The 18,530-nt window shown below is 40.2% G+C and overlaps 1 protein-coding gene across 3 annotated transcripts; it reads right to left on the reverse strand.

The window, feature by feature from the left end:
* Positions 1-208: 208 nt before the first annotated feature.
* srpk1a (SRSF protein kinase 1a) lies at positions 209-17,447 on the reverse strand. 3 transcript variants are annotated; one of them, XM_072681792.1, is made up of 16 exons: positions 17,382-17,445; positions 16,389-16,443; positions 10,792-10,946; positions 10,352-10,460; positions 10,177-10,264; positions 9,651-9,738; positions 9,272-9,303; positions 8,679-8,796; positions 8,322-8,347; positions 7,889-8,105; positions 7,400-7,726; positions 7,107-7,207; positions 6,304-6,411; positions 5,901-5,970; positions 3,214-3,306; positions 209-1,361 (listed from the first exon to the last, which is right to left on the reverse strand). In XM_072681792.1, the coding sequence occupies exons 1-16, from the start codon at positions 17,431-17,433 to the stop codon at positions 1,177-1,179; spliced, it is 1,824 nt and encodes a 607-aa protein (XP_072537893.1). In that variant the 5' UTR covers positions 17,434-17,445; the 3' UTR covers positions 209-1,176. The 3 variants fall into 3 exon arrangements, with proteins under 3 accessions (XP_072537893.1, XP_072537892.1, XP_072537894.1); XM_072681791.1 differs by having other exon boundaries at positions 8,679-8,844; positions 9,197-9,303; XM_072681793.1 differs by lacking the exons at positions 209-1,361; positions 3,214-3,306 and adding an exon at positions 4,108-5,399 and having other exon boundaries at positions 8,679-8,844; positions 9,197-9,303; positions 17,382-17,447.
* Positions 17,448-18,530: the final 1,083 nt, after the last annotated feature.

The raw sequence follows: 18,530 nt of genomic DNA on the forward strand, positions 1-18,530 counted from the left end.
GCATTTCTTGACTTAATTAACCAATGCTTCCTTAGAAACACAATAAAAACAACCTACTGTTTTTTTCTCTTTATTTAAACAATGACAGTACATGCAGAAATTTAGGCTCTATATTTTTTTCATTAAGGTTCATCATGAAGACCTGTTTAATTGAATGTATGTGGGGAACCAAGTCAAGCACAGAAGAAACCAAACAAAATTGCACCCATCTTCCAAATGCTTTATTAAAACATTTCTGACCAGCTAAATAATATTAGCTAATAGTAGGATTTCTTTAAAAACTGTACATGGCTGTAATATACAGATCAAGGCAAACTCTTTGGTACACATATATACACAGACACACATCATGCTCACACACGCTCACAACAGAAAGTCTTTCACATTTTTTTTTTCTTTTTGCAAGTTGTTTAACAGCTACTCTCACTGTGTGGAAGTTTCTTGAACGTAATCACCTACTGACCAAAACAGTGAGAAAGACAACATCCTCACCAAGTGTAGACTGACCAAAAACAAAATGACTTACCACACAAGAAATTAAGAGAAACGGACTGAGTTGAGCCAGAAGTACACAGTGGTATGGCATTTCCTGAAATAATCTACAATCAGGTCTAAACTGTCTACACTCAATTCCTACGGTCATACTGTAAACCTAATAGTTCCCTTTATATAGCGCTTGCTGTCTCTGCTGTGTATCTTCCCAAACACTAGGCAACATATGTAACAAAATGATCCATCAAGTGTGGCTTTGCACTAACCAACCCCCCCCCCCCAGCAAAATACAGGACCCAGGTCTTTAGCACACAGGAGAAATACTCTACAGAAGATGTTCCCTAAAACTCTTCAATGCATTGTGCAAATCAAGATGGAGTGGAGAGAGGAAAAAAAAATGTAATAAAAAAAAAAAAAAAAAAAGGAAGAAACATCCCCTGCTTCAAGAAAGGGGGAGAAAGAAAGAAAGTCTTGAAAGAAAGAAGAAAAAAAAAAAGAAAAAAAAAAAAATAACATGAAAACAAAAGTATCCTCAGGTGTAACAAATATAGAAAACCACACACAAATACACAAACAAGTAGTATTCCGATATGCACTCAAATCTGGAAAGTGTTATGTTGCAGTCTCTTTTTTTCTTTCTATGGAAGAGGAGAAGAATGAAGGAGAAGTGGCTCACAAAAGCCACTAGAGGGCGAGCCAGGGATGGCGCAAGCATTCGGCAGCTGTGGCTCGTTTCTCAGGGATAAGCTCCAGCATGGGAAGCAGAAAGTCTGTGAAGCTCTCAGCTTCTTCCTGCGACCATTCGTACTTGTCCTGCAGCACCTCCAGCAAACCCCACGGCTTCAACTTGGTGATGTGCTTCAGGTCACCTGCAGAAATGACACAGTTAGGGACCGGGACTCATTTTACACAAATGCGCTCAGAGAGCAGGGATTAACCCAGTACAGATGAACATATGCTGGGGCTACACAGTTTTAACAGAAAACCATGCAAGACAGATCCCTACAAACAACATAGTGCACTCTATGAATACGTCAATGAATTATGAGAGTTGCAATGTGTGTGATATGCAATGACCGTGACGCAGGAAGTGGGGATGCTGTGGGGGATGCAGCGGCCTTCAGGATGAACTGCAAAGGCTAAAATGCAGGCCAAACCCCCCCCCCAAAAAAAAACAAAAAAAAAAACAAAAAAACACAACAATAGCAATACTTCTAACTACTACTAAACTAAATTGCTAATGCATTATTATTTTCCCCCTCAACCATTACATAGGGTGATCATATTTTGAATTTCAAGGAAAGCACTGGAAACAGGAAAGCAGTGGGTTCCCATCGTGGTCAAGATATTGTTGCCAGGGACTCTTCAAATTTGTTGTACACTGCCAAAGTTGTAGGACCATGACAGTGTGACAATATGAGGACTGGAGGGCATTTGCCACATAGCCTTAATTGCCTGTGAGACCAAATAATCTCCTTTCATTCCAACTGCTATTCAAAAAGCAAAAGAAGTTTCTTGACCATCTTTCACTTTATGCTTTACATAATTTAATTTAATAAAATAAATTTCACAGGACACATTCCAGTCGTCCTTGTGTATCCAATAGGATATAAATGTGTGGGACACCAATAGAATTACTGGTTTTAAATGTATTTGAATATTTGGCCCTATTTTTTTAAGCTGCAGTCAACTGCCATGGGCTGCTCCTGCTTTCTCGATCTCTCTCACTGAGAAGCAGTTTGACCAATGGATATTTACTAATTGCGGTGAAGAGATGGTGGGACTTAAACAGTTACTGCGCCACATGTCAATCTGAGTGGTCACAGCTCAGCCTGTGCAGATGGAGAGTGCAGATAGAGCAGGGTGTGTATGAGCAGTTTGATGTGTCAGTTATTTGCATATGGTTGTCTTTCGCTCTGTAACACATTCACACCGTACTTTGCTTTTTATTTTATTTTTATGTTGCACCATGGTCCTGAAGGAACGTAATTTCGCTCCACTGTGTACATTGTGACTTTATATTTCATGTAAATGATCCATACAACATTAAAAAATGCACATCTTTTTGCATGCCGCCTATGTAATGTACATAGTACTTTTTTCAGCACCACCAACTCTTAATACCTTCCCATGTCCATGTGCATACAGCTCATTTAGCATGGATATATAACACTTGTTAGTGCACACAGGGAAAATACCTGTAAGCATTAGGCTGCTCTCCTGATGAGCAGTACATCCTAATAAAATAATTTAATAAAACACCACAATTTATGTAAACTCTGCAGCCCTAATATATGAACATAGTCACTGTCCAAAACATTTGAACACAAACAGCTACCCATTACATTGTTTGCCCATTTTATGATGACCAGACCAACATAAATGTAAAATAGTAATTATGAACTGCAGTAATATGCAACACAGCAGATGATGACAGGTGTTCGAAAACAGCCATACTTTTGTTCTCGTTCTCACACACACATACATTTGAGATTCTAATCATAAATTGTATGCACTCAACTGCATGACAGCACTTCAGATACTTACCCTACTAAAGCATAGGAGACAGTTCAGAAAGACAAGGCAACTATTCACTTTTACCTTTGATCCATAAACGTTAACTACAATTTAGTTTAATTGTATTCCAAAAAAATGTACATTTTCCATGTCCTTGGTCTTCAACAGCTTGTGAAATACAAGGAATTCAGAAGACAGTGTTACCTTTCTTGGTGAAAAAGTCCTTGGAGTATTTTCCCGTCAATATTAGTTTGTGTGGGACCATCCCCAGCAGCTCAATGATCAAAGCAATGTGGTCTGCCATTTTGCACGGCAACACAACAGAGGGGGTGTTGTAAAGGGGTTGGAGAAGGGGGGGGGTGGACGAAACAAACAACAGATTGATCAAACACAGTTAATAGTCATTTATCCACCCTGGGAGAAGAGGGGAAGTAGAGAAGGAGTCCACTCAACTCTGACAGCACAGACAGATCAGTCAGCAATCGGACTGGTTCCATTCTTCTTTTTCGCAAACAGCTCTTAACCTCTTACAACTTGCCATGGGGGACATTCTAGGACTCTATAAGGGTACCACAGTGTTTGCAGCAGAGTCGCTATTTGCCCATTCTTAAAAAAAGCAGTCTGCTACAGCATCTTCTGTTCTTTTCTTAGCTGAATTAGTGTGTAATCCAAGAAGTAGTCCAGCAAGTTCTTTCTGCAGCTCACAGGAAGTCACTTTCCAGACCAAAAGGCCAAAAGGGTGTGCGTTTAGTGCAGGTGTTGCCCCTCTGAAAACTAGTCAAGATCTGACTGACTCAAGACAGAAAATGTCTGAACAGCTGCAAATCACAGTGCATCCATTCAGGAATTCTGCACACAATGTTTTTAAGAATAGAATTTTTAGCTTTGAGTAGTTACAGGGGTGTGCTGTCGGAGAAGAAACTGCAGAGCTCCTGCACACTTTCCCCTCAGACCCAGAGTGGAGTTCTGCCAGCGCGGAGCGCATACCTTTCCGGCTGAAGTATTCCTGTGAGAATTTCCCACTCAGAGCATAGTGACGGGGAATTCTACCCAACAGCTCAATGATCAGAGCGAGGTGGTCTGGAGGAAAAGCCAGAGGAGGAGGAAGAGGGGGGAAGCAGAGAGAGGATGGATGCAGAAAATGACAGAAGCAGGATGAGAAGCAATGATGGGCATGGTCTCAAAAAGAAACTAAAAGGGTTACCAGGTTTAGTTAAGCCAGGCAGATGAAGAATGGTGGCTTAATCAATAAACTCTGTCCCCAAGAAGACAAACATAGTCTAGTACTAGTCTGTCCACTAGGGCACTTCCTTGGACATCTACTAACTGGGAGCCATCATTTACATAAAGAAAAAGTCTGTCTTGCAATGATACTGTAAATTAAACCAATCAATAAAGTCTGTGGAGAATTCCCCAATTTTATTTCCAGGACCTAGAGACATGCAAGTAAACAGAATATGTCTAGGTCACAGCTAAGCAATTTCACACCAGGGTAAACACAGACATTATATAGTTATATATGTTAGGGGGAGCCTGGCGTCAATGGGGGAAGACCCAAAAAAATTAAAAAAATTTAAAAAAATAAAAAAGGGCACTGTATTTGGGGGCCAACTGTCCAAACATATACATTAACTGCAATTAAACTCCATATCTGAAAAAAAAAAACAAAAAAACAAAAAAAACAATAAAACCAAATCTGTCCACTTTCAGGAACATCCCAAGTTTACAATCTACCCCAAGGATATTCACAACATGTGGACAAAAGTACACAGCAGTGAAGAGAGACACTGGGCGTTGTCCTAGTTTAAATAAACACTACAGCACAGATGAGATGAGACAAGCAGTTAGAGACACAACGGGAAATGCAGACACAAAACATGGAAAGGACTATGTTCTTGAACGTGGTAGTTTCATACTGATATATTCCAACCTAATTCCCTAATTGTAGAACTTGCTGGCTTCATTACACATGACTGAGAAATGTTAATTAAGGAAAATAATTGGGTTTTTAAACAAGCCTTCTCAATCTGGCCTCTGCCCTTCCAGAGCAGTTTGCACTTCCTCTAATTCTGTTAGCCTTACTGAATGCAAGTTTTATGCATTCTAAGAATATCTTTGTCAAATGTCAATGACTAATAGGGGACATAAGGAACATAATAGGATAATCAGATGTCAGATGTGCTAGCAAATTAAAATGCAGGTGGTTAAGTGTGAAAAGGAGTTCATATACAAAGGTCGACTTAAATGCTAATAATAACAATGAGAAGAAACCATCCTTTATGCACGAAAAATATGTTAAGGTAGCACAACAAGGCTAAAAGTTATCCACAAACAACATCTGAAAAGTTAGAACAAACTAATTAAGGGGAGTATTTTTATAGCAAAGTGTTCTATATACAACCATGTGTGCCATAGGGACCAACAAAAGTAGGAGACAGGGGCAAAAAGGTGAGATGAAAGGGGTGGGTGAGTGGTGAAAGAGAGAAGAACCCATTCAAATCCATTCTGAATAATGCAGCTCTGTTAGAAGGGAAACACACCCAGGAATACAGACACTAACATTTTCACATTCTTGTAATGATACACTTCATAGAGAACCAAATACTTGGTACTTGCATTCTTAGTCTTCATTCATCAGTACAATCATTAAAAACATTACCATTGAACTGAGAATCTGATTAGCTATTGCGTGCTAGCTATACAGTGAATGAGTCTATGGGCATTCCTCTGCATAACAAACTGCAGTTTATTACGAGTCAGCTTGATACAACGACGCCACTCTTGTTGTATTCAGTACAGAGGGTTGAATGTTTTTTTTTTTGTTTTTTTTTACAGTTAAAAAAGGAAGTGAAAAGCAAACAGAAAGTAGAGAGAGGAAAGAGCAGCTTTACCTTCGTCTCTGGAGTAATCTTCACCAGAGTGGGGTTCAAACAAGTAATCCCCAGTGGCAAGCTCAAATGCCTGCATTGGGAAAACAAGACAGACAGGAAGAGATGAAGGGATGGGGAGGGAGAGGGAGAGAGAGAAAGAAAGCGAGTGAGACTCAGAAATCTCAGGAAATTCTCTCTTCGTCTCAACATCTAGCCCTTTAAGCAGTCAACTAAACATAATGAACATTCCAAGAAGACGAAGTACATTTACTGACAGAAAGCATGCGCACATAAATATCAAGTTGCATGTAGGACCAAAAAGCCTTTGGGGAAAGGAAAAAACAAAACAAAAACAAGGCAATTCATGGTAGTAAATCATAAATAAAACAGAAATAAGGAGGCTATTTCTCATGGTATGTCTCACCATACAAGCTGTGCTCCATATATCAGCTGGTGTGTTGTAACCTGCACCAATCAGCACCTCTAGGGAGCGATACTGTCTTGTCTGAATGTCCTCAGTGAAATGTTTGTGCTGTAGGGAGACAGTGGATTTCATTCATGGGTCCTTGTTCAACTCAACCATATGGCAGAGGTGTAGTCAACAACAATACAGAGGAAAAAAGCTAATAAATAAACCCCTACTAAAACACCAAGGTGTTCAGACTCAGAGAATGTTACATTACCAGACATGATTAGCACTGCTTCTGCTCCTCAATGTTGCACTAAAACAAGACTGTTTTCCTTACAACTTTCTGCAGTGCACGCATGGCCGACATCTGGGATAAGTATGAATGGCGTTTGGGATCCAGAACTCAAATCAATAGAGTAATAGCACCTGACTGATACTCTTGTAACTGAATGCAATCAAATTCTCACTACAACATTTTAAAACCTTGTATAAAGCTCTTTCAGAGATGTAGACTGCAGCAAAGTGTGGACAAACTTGTTTTTAGTCCCCTGATTTTGGAAGAAATAGATTGGATTGAATTTAAGGTGGTGTAGCCATATAGCGTATCATAAGCATAAGTATCAAAAGAACACAGTAGATATTTTTATTTGTTAGGTTGGTTTAGTTTTTTTTAGCATATATATGTATGTGTATGTATTTATCCTACACATCACTGAGAAATGCCATTGGATGGCACCGGCCACTTCTGACGTTACAAGTAAATAGCGCTCACTGCAAGTGATCCATTAAAGGGTGAATGGAAAGGTAAAGCCTCTCACCACCCAGCAGGCATTGCCCAAGTCAGCAATCTTGACCTTGATCTTGTCTGAATTTAGCGGCTCCAAGGGATTGACCAAAAGGTTTCCTGCAGCCAACTTAGCTGTTAGAAAGGGGTTAGAGAGAGGCAGACGAAAAGTTAGCTCGTAACTGTCTGTAAAGGAAACACTACATATATTCTACTGACAGACTAGGTTTTAGAAAACAACAAATGGCACATTTCAAGGCAAATTTTAAAAAGTAGTTTGAAAAAATTTAAGCAATAACAGCAGTCTGAAGTCTGCATTTGGCTGACCATTCGTCAAGCTCTCCTGTGTTATGGCCTGGCATTCTTCTTCAGGCAACTTCTCTTGATCCTCGGGCCCCAACTCTTCCTCCTCCTTCACATCTCCGTTGCTGTGGTTCTCCTGCCCTGGCTCAGGTGAGCTGGCTCCATTACAGTACTTATAAGGGTTTTCCTCTAAAGGTCCAGTGTTAGCATTTTGGTGGTCTTCTTGCTTCAGCTGCAACTGTTGTTCATCTTCATCACCATTTTTCTCAGGCAGGTCTTGGCTGTCGGGCAAGTGACCGTTGCAGTTGAGTTCTGCTGAAGTGTCTGAGGTCAGCCGCTCTCTGGGGTTGTCTGAGTCAAGAGGAAAGGGAAACACCCGTTAAGCCTATAGGGTTCAACATTATAAAACTCTGGGCTCCACTGAGCAGATTTCAACAGTTGGAGTCTAAAGTTAAACGTAAAAAGTGAATAGAATCCCACTTTGACATCAACATTTTAGCTACATGAACTAACCTACTACTTCCTCTTCAGCAATGTCCTGAATAGAGGCCTGCCTGAGAGGTGCACACAAAGGTGATCTGGGGGACTGTGGGTCATCAGTCTCCTCCTCTGCTCCCCCAGGCCCCTTTTCCATCTCTTCCAAGTCCAGTATGCATTTTTCTAACAGCTCGGCCTGCCGCTTCTGCTTCTTTTTCAGCTTCTTTTTTTTGTTCTTTGACATTTTGGGTGCCTGGAAAGAAAAAATTGTGTATTTTCACTTTAATAATTCAGAATATGAGGAAGTGGGTTGTAAAAGAGTTCGGACTAAACTAAGCTGAGCTCTAAAATAGTAAAATGTGTTCATTTCTGATTTAAGAACTTAAAAATATATGCTCAGCTTCGTCTGCAAGACTGCAGAGTTGGTTTGGGCAGTTGCAACTGCTTCTAAAACCACAAGCAAACTTACTTGTTTGGGTACTGGAGCTGTGCTCACTGAAACAGAGGAAAAAGATGAAGTCAGCACAAAAATAGGCTGAGGATTACACAACAAAGATTCACAGATTCCAACGTCACTCAGTAGCAATGCTGCAGGGCCAAAGAAAGTGAACAGACTGGCTGTGCTGGAGTGCATAGGGCACTGTGTGAACATCAAAGTGTATAGTGAAAATAAGAAAAACACTACTATGGAAAACACAAATGAAGGGAAAAACAAACAGAGCAAGTTCTATCATGTCTACATGATATGGCATGACCGTAGATGCTTTATCAAGATCAAGGAATAGATATTTACACACTTAAGTGTAATATGTTGTGAAAGCGAGACCTGCAGATCCAGAAGGAGGGGGTGCTCCTGCTTTCTGCCATTCTGTAGCTTCGGCTGCTAGTCTCCTCACATATGACTCATCGACACTCATTAAGATGTTCTCTGGCTTTATGTCCGTGTGGATGATCTTACACTTTGTGTGCAAGTAGTCAAGGCCCTGCAGAACCTGCAACAGTAAAAGTCCAACAATTCAGCATCATCTAGACTGTCAGCTCACTGAATAAAAGCATAAATGTAGACAATCTAATTTATTAATAACAGTAAGCCAACAATTCGATCTGTACAGCAAAACACTACCTTCCCTAAATCCTTACTGTTTCAACACTGCCATGTCAAGCTATACACTATAAGAGACCATCGGGCCTCATTTACCAATATCTTACTTTTCTTACATTTTCTTAAATTAGTTCTTGAGAAAAGCCCTCCCTAACAAAAAGACTGTCAGATTCATGAGGTTCTTAAAAGTGCTAGTATTTATTATGCACAGAGCAACATTTTGTAAGACTTGGTGACGTTACCTGTCGAATGATGCTCTTGACGCACGGCAGGGGTAAGCCTTGATAGTTAGACTTGATAATCCACTTAAGTAAATGGTGCCCCAGCACTTCAAATACCATGCACACATCTGAGAGGTCATGTTAAGAACCAACCTGTCAAACACCACTACAGGGAGCCACAAATCACCACCAGTTAACAACGTTTCTATCTTATCGGAACATACATCAACCTTGCTTATGATGCACAGTATCAGTATCATAACCTATTTTGCTTCAAGTTCTAGCAACACAGATTTTCAAAGAGAAAACATGCTGATCTGCCAACACACCATGGTTGTTCTCAGTCATAAGGAAGAAGAATATCTAAAGAAAGCAATCAAACAGTTGATTTACAAAGCTGGCCTCAAGCATGCGTCAGTGTCAACATTCTAACACATTTTATGCTTTACGCCATATACTTTATGGTAGAGGATACGAGTTCCGTTCACCCCTGAGATTTTAAAGTCATCCAACAGCTGAACTACCATCTCTCTGTTTGGATCATCAGGGTCTGTGTTTCTGACCTGAACACACATGAGAGGAGAGAGGAGGAACAAAAACAAAAAACGTTTAACAATGTCACACATTTATGAAGAGGAGGTTAGGGAAGTAGTCTAGTCTTAGTAGTCTAGTAGGCAGTATAGTCTTTAACATATAAAGCATTTAGAAACATGCAGGAACACCACAAGATATATTAAAATAAATTAAACCAGCAAATCATTGTCATGCAAAAACCTTGTTTCTCCAAAACACAACTTTACAGAGAAAGAAGTTTAAGAACCTCCTTCTCTACTTTTAATGAAAATCAATGTAAAAAGATTTTGTACAAAAGTTATTTAGGATCATTTCTATTCATCATGGAATTGACAAAATGTAAAGAACATCTTCCAGATTTAAAATGTCCTACTTGCCACGCCACAGCAAAACAATGTTGTGAAAGAGCAAATCAAAACGGTACTCACAGATCTCAGCAGTTTTATCTCATCTAGTGCCGTCTCAGTGTAGTGCTCTGCACTCTTTACCACTTTCATTGCCACAAACCGTTTCCCTCTAGAAATGGAGTAAGACAAAAACAGTGCATTTAATAATCTTAACACTGCTTTCATAAATGATGTTGTACATGAGAGCAGAACTTACTGTATGTCCAAGGCAAGCCACACTGTTGAGAAATGGCCCCAGCCCAGCTTACGGATCACGTGGTACTTTCCATTATAAAGGTCTCCAATCTTAACATGGTGGTAGCCACCTAGATGGACACAAGGAAAGAAGATTCATAACAGTACAGAACACTGAACAATAGTCATTTTCCTCATGTACCCCTGCACTGTCTATTTAGGTTGTTTTCACTGCTCCAACATATAAGCTAATTAAGAGACCCTCTGTCAGCTTAAGTGGACTTTTTAGACCATGAAACAGACAAGATGGAGACACCCTAGGACCAGGATTGGAAAAGTAGTCCTACAATAATATCCATCAAATGCACAGTACATGGGAAAACACTGCATTAACTGCATTTAAGAGAATGAGATGCATGCCCAGACACACTGCACTGGTGATAAAAGAATGTTCCTGCTCACCTTTGCAGTAATCGTTGGGGTCTTCCTGCTCCTCATCATCTGAGCCCAGAATTTCTTCATCAGGCTCCTGCTGCTGAGGCTCAGCAGGCGGCGGCGGCTGCTGCTGCTGCTGCTGCTGCTGCTGCTGAGGTGCTCTTCTTGGCTGCTGAGTAGGCCTGCAGGAACAAGAGTTTTAGGCTCATACTAATGCAGCACCACTGCTGTCTCTGACAACCTTGTTCAAACTACATAGTTGAGATTCTGGAAGCACACCTATGGTTTCATGGGCAATAAACTCTGAGTAACGCAACCTCTCCTTTTCTACTGAACTCTTCCCTTGCTACAAAGTCTTAAGCGAGTAGCATACAAAAACCCAGACGTGCAGTCACTATTGGATGGCTTACATCTTATTACAGACTGCAAGACATAGACTTAACTCTTGCATATACTTGTGTACAAAGGGTATTATGAAAAAAGTTTATAAAAAGTTCATTATAAAAAAGTTCAACCTCTTTTTTGCAAAGTTTTGGAATGGCAATGACCTTGATTTCCACTATACCCTGGGCATTTGGGCCTGAGACAAAATAAATAAATAAATAAATAATAATAATATTATTATTAATAATAATAATTTTATAAAATAATATTTACTGAAATATACATCTGGATGAGACGATCATCTTAGAACAAGGCACCTTTTGTTTGAACCCACCTATTTTTGAGCAAGCTAAAACACTGGAACATATGATAGGATTTTAAATGTTGCCAAGGTGTGCCCTGGTATATTGACTGTCAAAACAATTAATACCTCTGAATGTTTACTCTTGGTTTAAGAGTGACTTCACCAACAAGCTCCATAGGACATGCATTCAGAAAGGCTTTGAAACCAGAAATACTAGTGCATCTCAAAATTAGAATATCGTGAAAAAGTTTATTTATGTTATATAAATGAATATAAAAGTTTACATTCATTTCATTTCAAGTTTAAGTAAATTACTAATAAAATATAAATATAAATACTGTTAATCTATCTCTTGGTCTGGATCAGCACCTGCTACCACAATCATGGGGAAGACTGCTGACTTGACAGTTGTCCAGAAGACGATCAATGACTCGCTCCACAAGGAGGTTAAACCACAGAAGGTCATTGCTGTCTGACTGATTGCAGAGTGCTGTATCAAAGCACATTAATAACAAAATGTGGTAGAAAAAAGCTGAACAACAGGGATGACCACAGCCTTACGAGGATTGTCAAAAAGGCAGATTCAAGAACTTGGACTGAGGCTGGTGTCCATGCATTAAAAGCCACCATGCAAAGACATCTCCGGACTATTTTAATGAGCTATAAGCCAAACTGTAAAACAAACAAACAAACAAAAAGTCTTAAAATGTGTAATGAATAAACATATTCCAAACCACTCATGCGAAAAAAGGTTTCATGCACCAATGAAACCAAGATTAACATCTTTTAACTGAAAGACCAAAGACCAAAGATAACATATAAATTAAGAAGATAAAGGAGAAAATCTGCGCCTTGCTACCCATCCAACACTAAAGCTACAGACTTCCTGCAGCTATTTTTGACACACTGAATCTCATGACTGGAGGTACATGAACAAAATATTCAGTTTACATGCTGCTTTTGCCGGTTTAAATTGCTCCCATTTGCCCAGCAGCAGACAGCATGGCTTTCACCAAAGCATCTAAATACACACACATATGGCTGTAAACAGTAGGTTTACAGCTGGCTTAATACACCTAAATGTCTATATCAGGAAATAAAAAGCTGAATAAATTCTCATCCATCATCTCATATTTAAACCTTACACTGAAATGTCTTCAGTGTATAGCCAAAAAAAAATTAAAAAATCATAAAAATCAAATGCATCAACAGATATGTACACAAAAACACTCAGCATTTGCCGTTCTATTGCCACATCAGCGCATCCCTATATTTTATATAAATGAAATTTTGAACAAGACATATCCATCACTAACCATAAAGCGTGTACCTAAGACCTAAGAAATAAGCTTACCCAGCACCAACAGATTTAAACTTTAAATAAGAGAAACATTAAATTAAAAAGTTGACATATTTGTAAATATTCTCAAGTAAAACATTTAAGTTCTCTAAAAAGTCTGATTAAACCCTGCAACACCAGTGAGTTAGAATCTGTGCTTCAGCATCTTTATTAAACAGTCATGTAAAATGATGTTCAGATAATGCAAAGTGATTTAGTCTAAACAAGTCCTCCGTTCATGTACTTTCAGTGTTTTACTCGTCAAGCCAGTTCTACTGAAGTCTGTTTTTGGACGTTAACACAGACATATCAAGAGTAAAATCAAGAGCACTTACACAACCGTTACTTAATATAGTTAAAACACACACACACACGGTTATCAAACTATGTTTTGCCCCAGGGTGGACTACCTTCTATGCTTAGTACAAACCATAACCCACACTAAGATTGGTTTTAAATGAGCTACACAAATCAAGACAAGACAGCACATTAAACAAGTGGGCAAAATTGAAAAAGACTGCACTAAATAAGTCTATAACTTATAGTTATAGACTTATTATCTAATATAAGTTACTCATCAGCATCTCTCATTAAATACTTTTGATTCACAACTGCCTTTTACCTTAAACAATGATTGGCCCTGAAAAGAGAAACAACCTGCCTTATATTATGATCACTGTGTAGTAGAAAGACAAAGGCTTAGATCCATAACACACAGCAGTAATGTAATGCCATATAAAATGTGCAACATTGTAATGAGGTCTTTTTACAAGTTAACATGTAAAATAATTAATTAATTAAATCTTTAATACAACAATACTGACTGAAGTACTCCCTATTAGATATTAGTATTAGTGATCTGAGAAACCCTCCTCAAATTTAACTTGCTATCAACCACCTAAATCACCCAAACACAGCACAGCTCTCCCCAAACCTGTTTGTGGGACTACCACTTTCCTATTTGCATACCCTCCAACCTGGAGGACGTTCCATAAGCATCAGTGTGAGAGTAGGACGGGAGGACGGAAAAAATGAAGAACACTGAATGTACTCCCAGAGCCACCTCCCATAAGGACCCATACAAATATGGACGCACGGCTATAGTCAACCCTTTGTCCTATGTACACAGCGATGAGACGCTCATGGGATATACCTCTTCACCTTTCCAAGCTGTCCAGACATGGACTACTATTTAGTACTAACCTACAGCTTGGTTACCTGGCTGTGCCACCCCTGGTAGAGCCTATAGCTCAGCACCTGTCCCCCTCAGCCTTATTAGTCGAAAGGTCTCATGCCAAGCATACCAAAAGACCCTCCCAAATTCCAGAAGAGGGAAACCTAGCCCCACCTACCACAGGCAGAGGCCGGCATCACCACCCTGATCTCCTGGTAGATGGGAGTGTACAGTCAGAGTGTTAACTTCACATCAGACATGCATACTAAAAAGAAACGTGGTGCTTCTGAATACTTGGCCAGCAACAGCCACAGTTTAATCACTCTCCAAGCATGTCCGTGTTACAGAGCCCCTTGCCAGTGACAGCAGCAAAGCTTATGTACGCAGCAAACACACCTACTGCTCCCATTCTGCCTACAAGACTGGACTTTTTAATACACCCCTTTGCCATGCAATTACTTTGTCCGCTCAGCTCCATATGCCAGAATTTATAGCATAAGTCTGTTTCCACTCACGGGGCTGAGACGCTGTAGGAAACTGTTGTCCTTTCAGTCAACCTTAAGACATCTCTCTGAATGACTCTGGATGTCTCAAACTATGCAGTAGCATCATCACTTCATCCCATTATGTGGACATATGACCTATTCTATATTCTGGTGTGATCAATTAACCAGTAATCCTGACTAAGAACACATTATAGATGTCAGTCATATTTAGCCATGTTCTGCTTATATTTGTATTCATATTCTCTCTACTATTACAGATTAAAACACTATAAAACTGAGCCTGGGTCAGTAGGCTGCCCTATAGTCTGATCACCTTAACTTTCAACATATGGTTGGCCAGCATGCTTTTAAATGCCTTCCGTCTGAATCCACTATTTCAGCAAGTTCTAGACAGAGAGAGCAAGCACAGGTTAGAACTAATATTGACATGAAAACTTCCCAGACGTGCTTTCCAGACCAGATAAACTTGTCAGTTGTAAAACCACGGGTTCTTTTGCTTGGTGCAGGCAACAGGGGAGATATTTTACCCCAACCCACAGAGATGGAAGCTGACAGCCGGTAACCTGAACAGGAGCATCTTGTAAAAGATGGGCTTCCTTTATCAGTAGTAGACTATACAGAGTGCCAGAGCTCCTCCAACTAGACAGGTACAGATGGAAAGAGTTAGCGTTGGTAAAGGGCGTGTACTGATGACTTGATAAAGTGAGACATCAGAGTCAGTCTTTTGTCAAAATCCCTTTCCACATTTAAACAATACACCACACCATACACAGTACACTAACCCTAATATTGAGCTTGTCTCTTATTCCTGCAAAAAGAGTTCATGATTTGACAGTTTTGTCTCCCCAAGATTAGTACATAAGGTTTGGCGATGCATTAAGGCACTTTCTGCCTCCTAAAGTTTTGCTCAGTGGTGGAAAAGCACAAGCATATATTATGTCAGTTCCAAACTGGCCATGCTTTTGTAGAAAGAAGTCAGACCTGGTGACATGCAAGCTGTGACCAACTGGAAGGCATTCTCAGACAAAGACCGTATAACTGGAGAGCTGAGGCTGGTTCTCTAGCTAATACCTCTCCAGGGGGTCCAAAAAAAAAAAAAAAAAAAGGAGGAGGGGGGGGGGTTAACCAAGGGCCAGAGCACAGTTGGCTGATTTTACCGCTCCAACACACCTGCCGAAACTGTCAATTCACAGGTAAGTTTCTTAAGCAGGAAGAGAAGAAAACCGTGCCAGGGTCTTATAAGAATACAGACCTTCAGGAGCAGAGTTTTCCCACCCCTGGTCTAATAAGTCACGCAAGTGGAGCTGCCTGAAGACAGTTTTACAACACAGTGAAATACACTCGTTCTTCAATTGATGGAATGAGCTGTAGTGCCAGACTTCAAAGAAATGTTGAAATATCCTCAATTATAAGTGAACAAATGTGTTACTGTGATGCTAGTTCCTCTCAATGTCACAGTAGCCGGGAAAAACTGTAAAAAAATAAAATAAATAATTCTCTGTACAAGCCAAAAACAACAACTCACAGGACCACATGTTGCCCTTTATCAAATTCCTTAAGCCAGTGTGTTTTAATACAGCTCCACGGCCAAGACAGCTTTATTTGTCCTTGGGGAGTGTGTGTTTTGCAAACACAGTAGCAGTGGAATATAAGTAATTATCCATAGATCTGCATGGGTATTTACATAGGCCTGCACAGGACTGGCATAGCATGCATTTGCCAGGAAAGGGTCACAAGGCTTAGTCCATTTAGGTTCCTAAACAAGACCATTTCACCCCTTAGACAACTCCACAGCTCTCTATGTTACGCTGTCCTGAGGTGATCGTACAGCATATAAACAAGAATAATGCAAAAATAAAAGACACCCATCTTCTTTCTCTATTCAGATCCTGGAAAAACAGAGAATCAAAAACTCACTTCTTGACTGCCTTCTTGGCTTTCCCCCTTTTCTTCCTCGCCTGGAGTGCGAGAACTGTTATGGAAGAAAATGACAACCGTTTAGTTGAAAACGTTTGCTTTTATTACAGGAAATCCTCAGTCCACCGCTCAGATGTGTCAGATTAAAGAAAACACAGACACAGAAAATCAACGTCACTTCAGGAAGAAGCAGGAAGCACAGCTTCGTTGCAGAAAAACACCCTCCAGACACATTTCTGCAGACTAAAGCCGGACATTACAGCTTATATTTAGGACAGCGCATTATAACCTGCCTACAGTCTGCTTGTTTGTTCCACGATGCACTGAGCAACATTTCCACTGGCAAGATAGCAAGTGCTACCTCTTCTAAAAGGGGGTGGGGGTGTAAAACGGACCTCTCAAATCAAGCAATACAGACAAGTACATTTAGTTCGCTAGCTAAGATTTTTAAATAATATGTGCCTCGGCCGAAAGAACAGACAAAGATATCCTAGCTAGCCAACGTTAACTCGGTGGCTAAACGACGAGATTCCTGAAGTTTCCATTTAGGGAACGGACAGGCTGAGGTAAATTAACTAGCGCTAGCCAGACATCTCGACTCGCCTGAACAACTAGCTGGCACACGCACACAGTGCCGTCAAGTTTTCTCAGCTAGCTATCTAGTTGTATACTATAATTTACTATAGCTAGCTTCATTTAAGGACTATTAAAAACGGTCGGGCAGCGACACCCCCGCCAAACCCGCGGTGGTTCATAATGACAGGCTAAGCGCTTAGCGCTGCTAACCTGCTAAGCTAACCTGCCCGCTGAGGAACGCTGGGCAGCTCTCTGTCGCATGGGTCGCGGTGTTCGCGCTGGAAATACGACAAAGCAGGAACAAACCACCACCGCCATTAACTCGAAATTGACCGCAGGACACGGACCTGCTACGCACACGAGTCACACAGCAGCGAAAAGGCGACCATATATACGGATACTCTTGGAAGAGATTACCTTTTCTCTCCATGTTGGCCCGGTAGTTGGTGGCTGAAGCGCACACGCGCATGCGCGGTTCTGGAGCTGCCCTGCCTCTGTGTGTGTGTGTGTGTGTGTGTGTGTGTGTTTCTCCACACCCCGTCAGTATAGAGGAATCCTCATTGTTTCTCACATTACTGAAGCACAGAGTGAGCCCTGACCTCTACTCCACTCAGGGTTTACATGACTAACACAAGCAGGAACTGTACTTTATACATTTACTGGATTTAAGTGACTTTTTCGCGTCCTTTAATGACAGTAGAGCAGCACTAGTGCACATCCACAAAGCTTCACTGTGGCTATTTAACAATGTAACTAAAGACGAAATCTGCAGGTTTGTTAATAATTCTGTATAATCCAGTGGTTAAATTGTAGAGATATTAAATGATTCAGATTTCTTTACAATGGTAGTGATGAGAACCTGGGGTCACAAATGAAATGTAGCCGTTTAATTGACCAGCCACAGTAACCAGTTGGTCACGTGTATTCCGAGTTATATATATAATATATTCATGTGTGTGTTGATCTATTGCTAATGGTAAAATGTGCATCACGCAGGAGGTAGCATGTTTAACCCCATTTCATGTAATTACTTATGGCATTATACTTTTTTGTAATAACTTTCAGAAGTGAAAACACTGCTGCAGAGGGGCATTTAACCCCCTTGGATATGTTTCATTTTGATTGCTGTTATGGATGGAGTCATGGTCAACTAAATTGGCCATTTAATAATTTACAAAAAAAAATCTGTCAGTGAAAACAGATTTCAAATAAAGTAAAATATATAATGTGAAATAAGTGTCTGACCAAATTCCATGGTGGTCCAGGCAATTCGGGCTAGTAGTCTGAATGTGTCTCAAGCAAAGGTGTCAAAAGTATTTACATTTATTACTAAAAGTAGAAGTAGAAGTGTAGATACTAGAGTTTAAAAAGATGTCTATGGATGTCTAGCTTTTTGCTCAAGTAAAAGTGTAAAAGTACTGGTTTGAAAATGACTTAAAGTACAGAAGTAAAAGTAATGTAATTAAAAAAACAAAGGCCAAAAGCTTAGGCCGTGCCACAGGGGCCTATCATGCGCTACCCCACCTCCCCAAAACATTTTTCTAAAAGCCAGAATGACTAATGTTC

This window comes from Salminus brasiliensis, chromosome 6, assembly GCF_030463535.1.
Source record: "Salminus brasiliensis chromosome 6, fSalBra1.hap2, whole genome shotgun sequence".
NCBI lineage: Eukaryota > Metazoa > Chordata > Actinopteri > Characiformes > Bryconidae > Salminus > Salminus brasiliensis.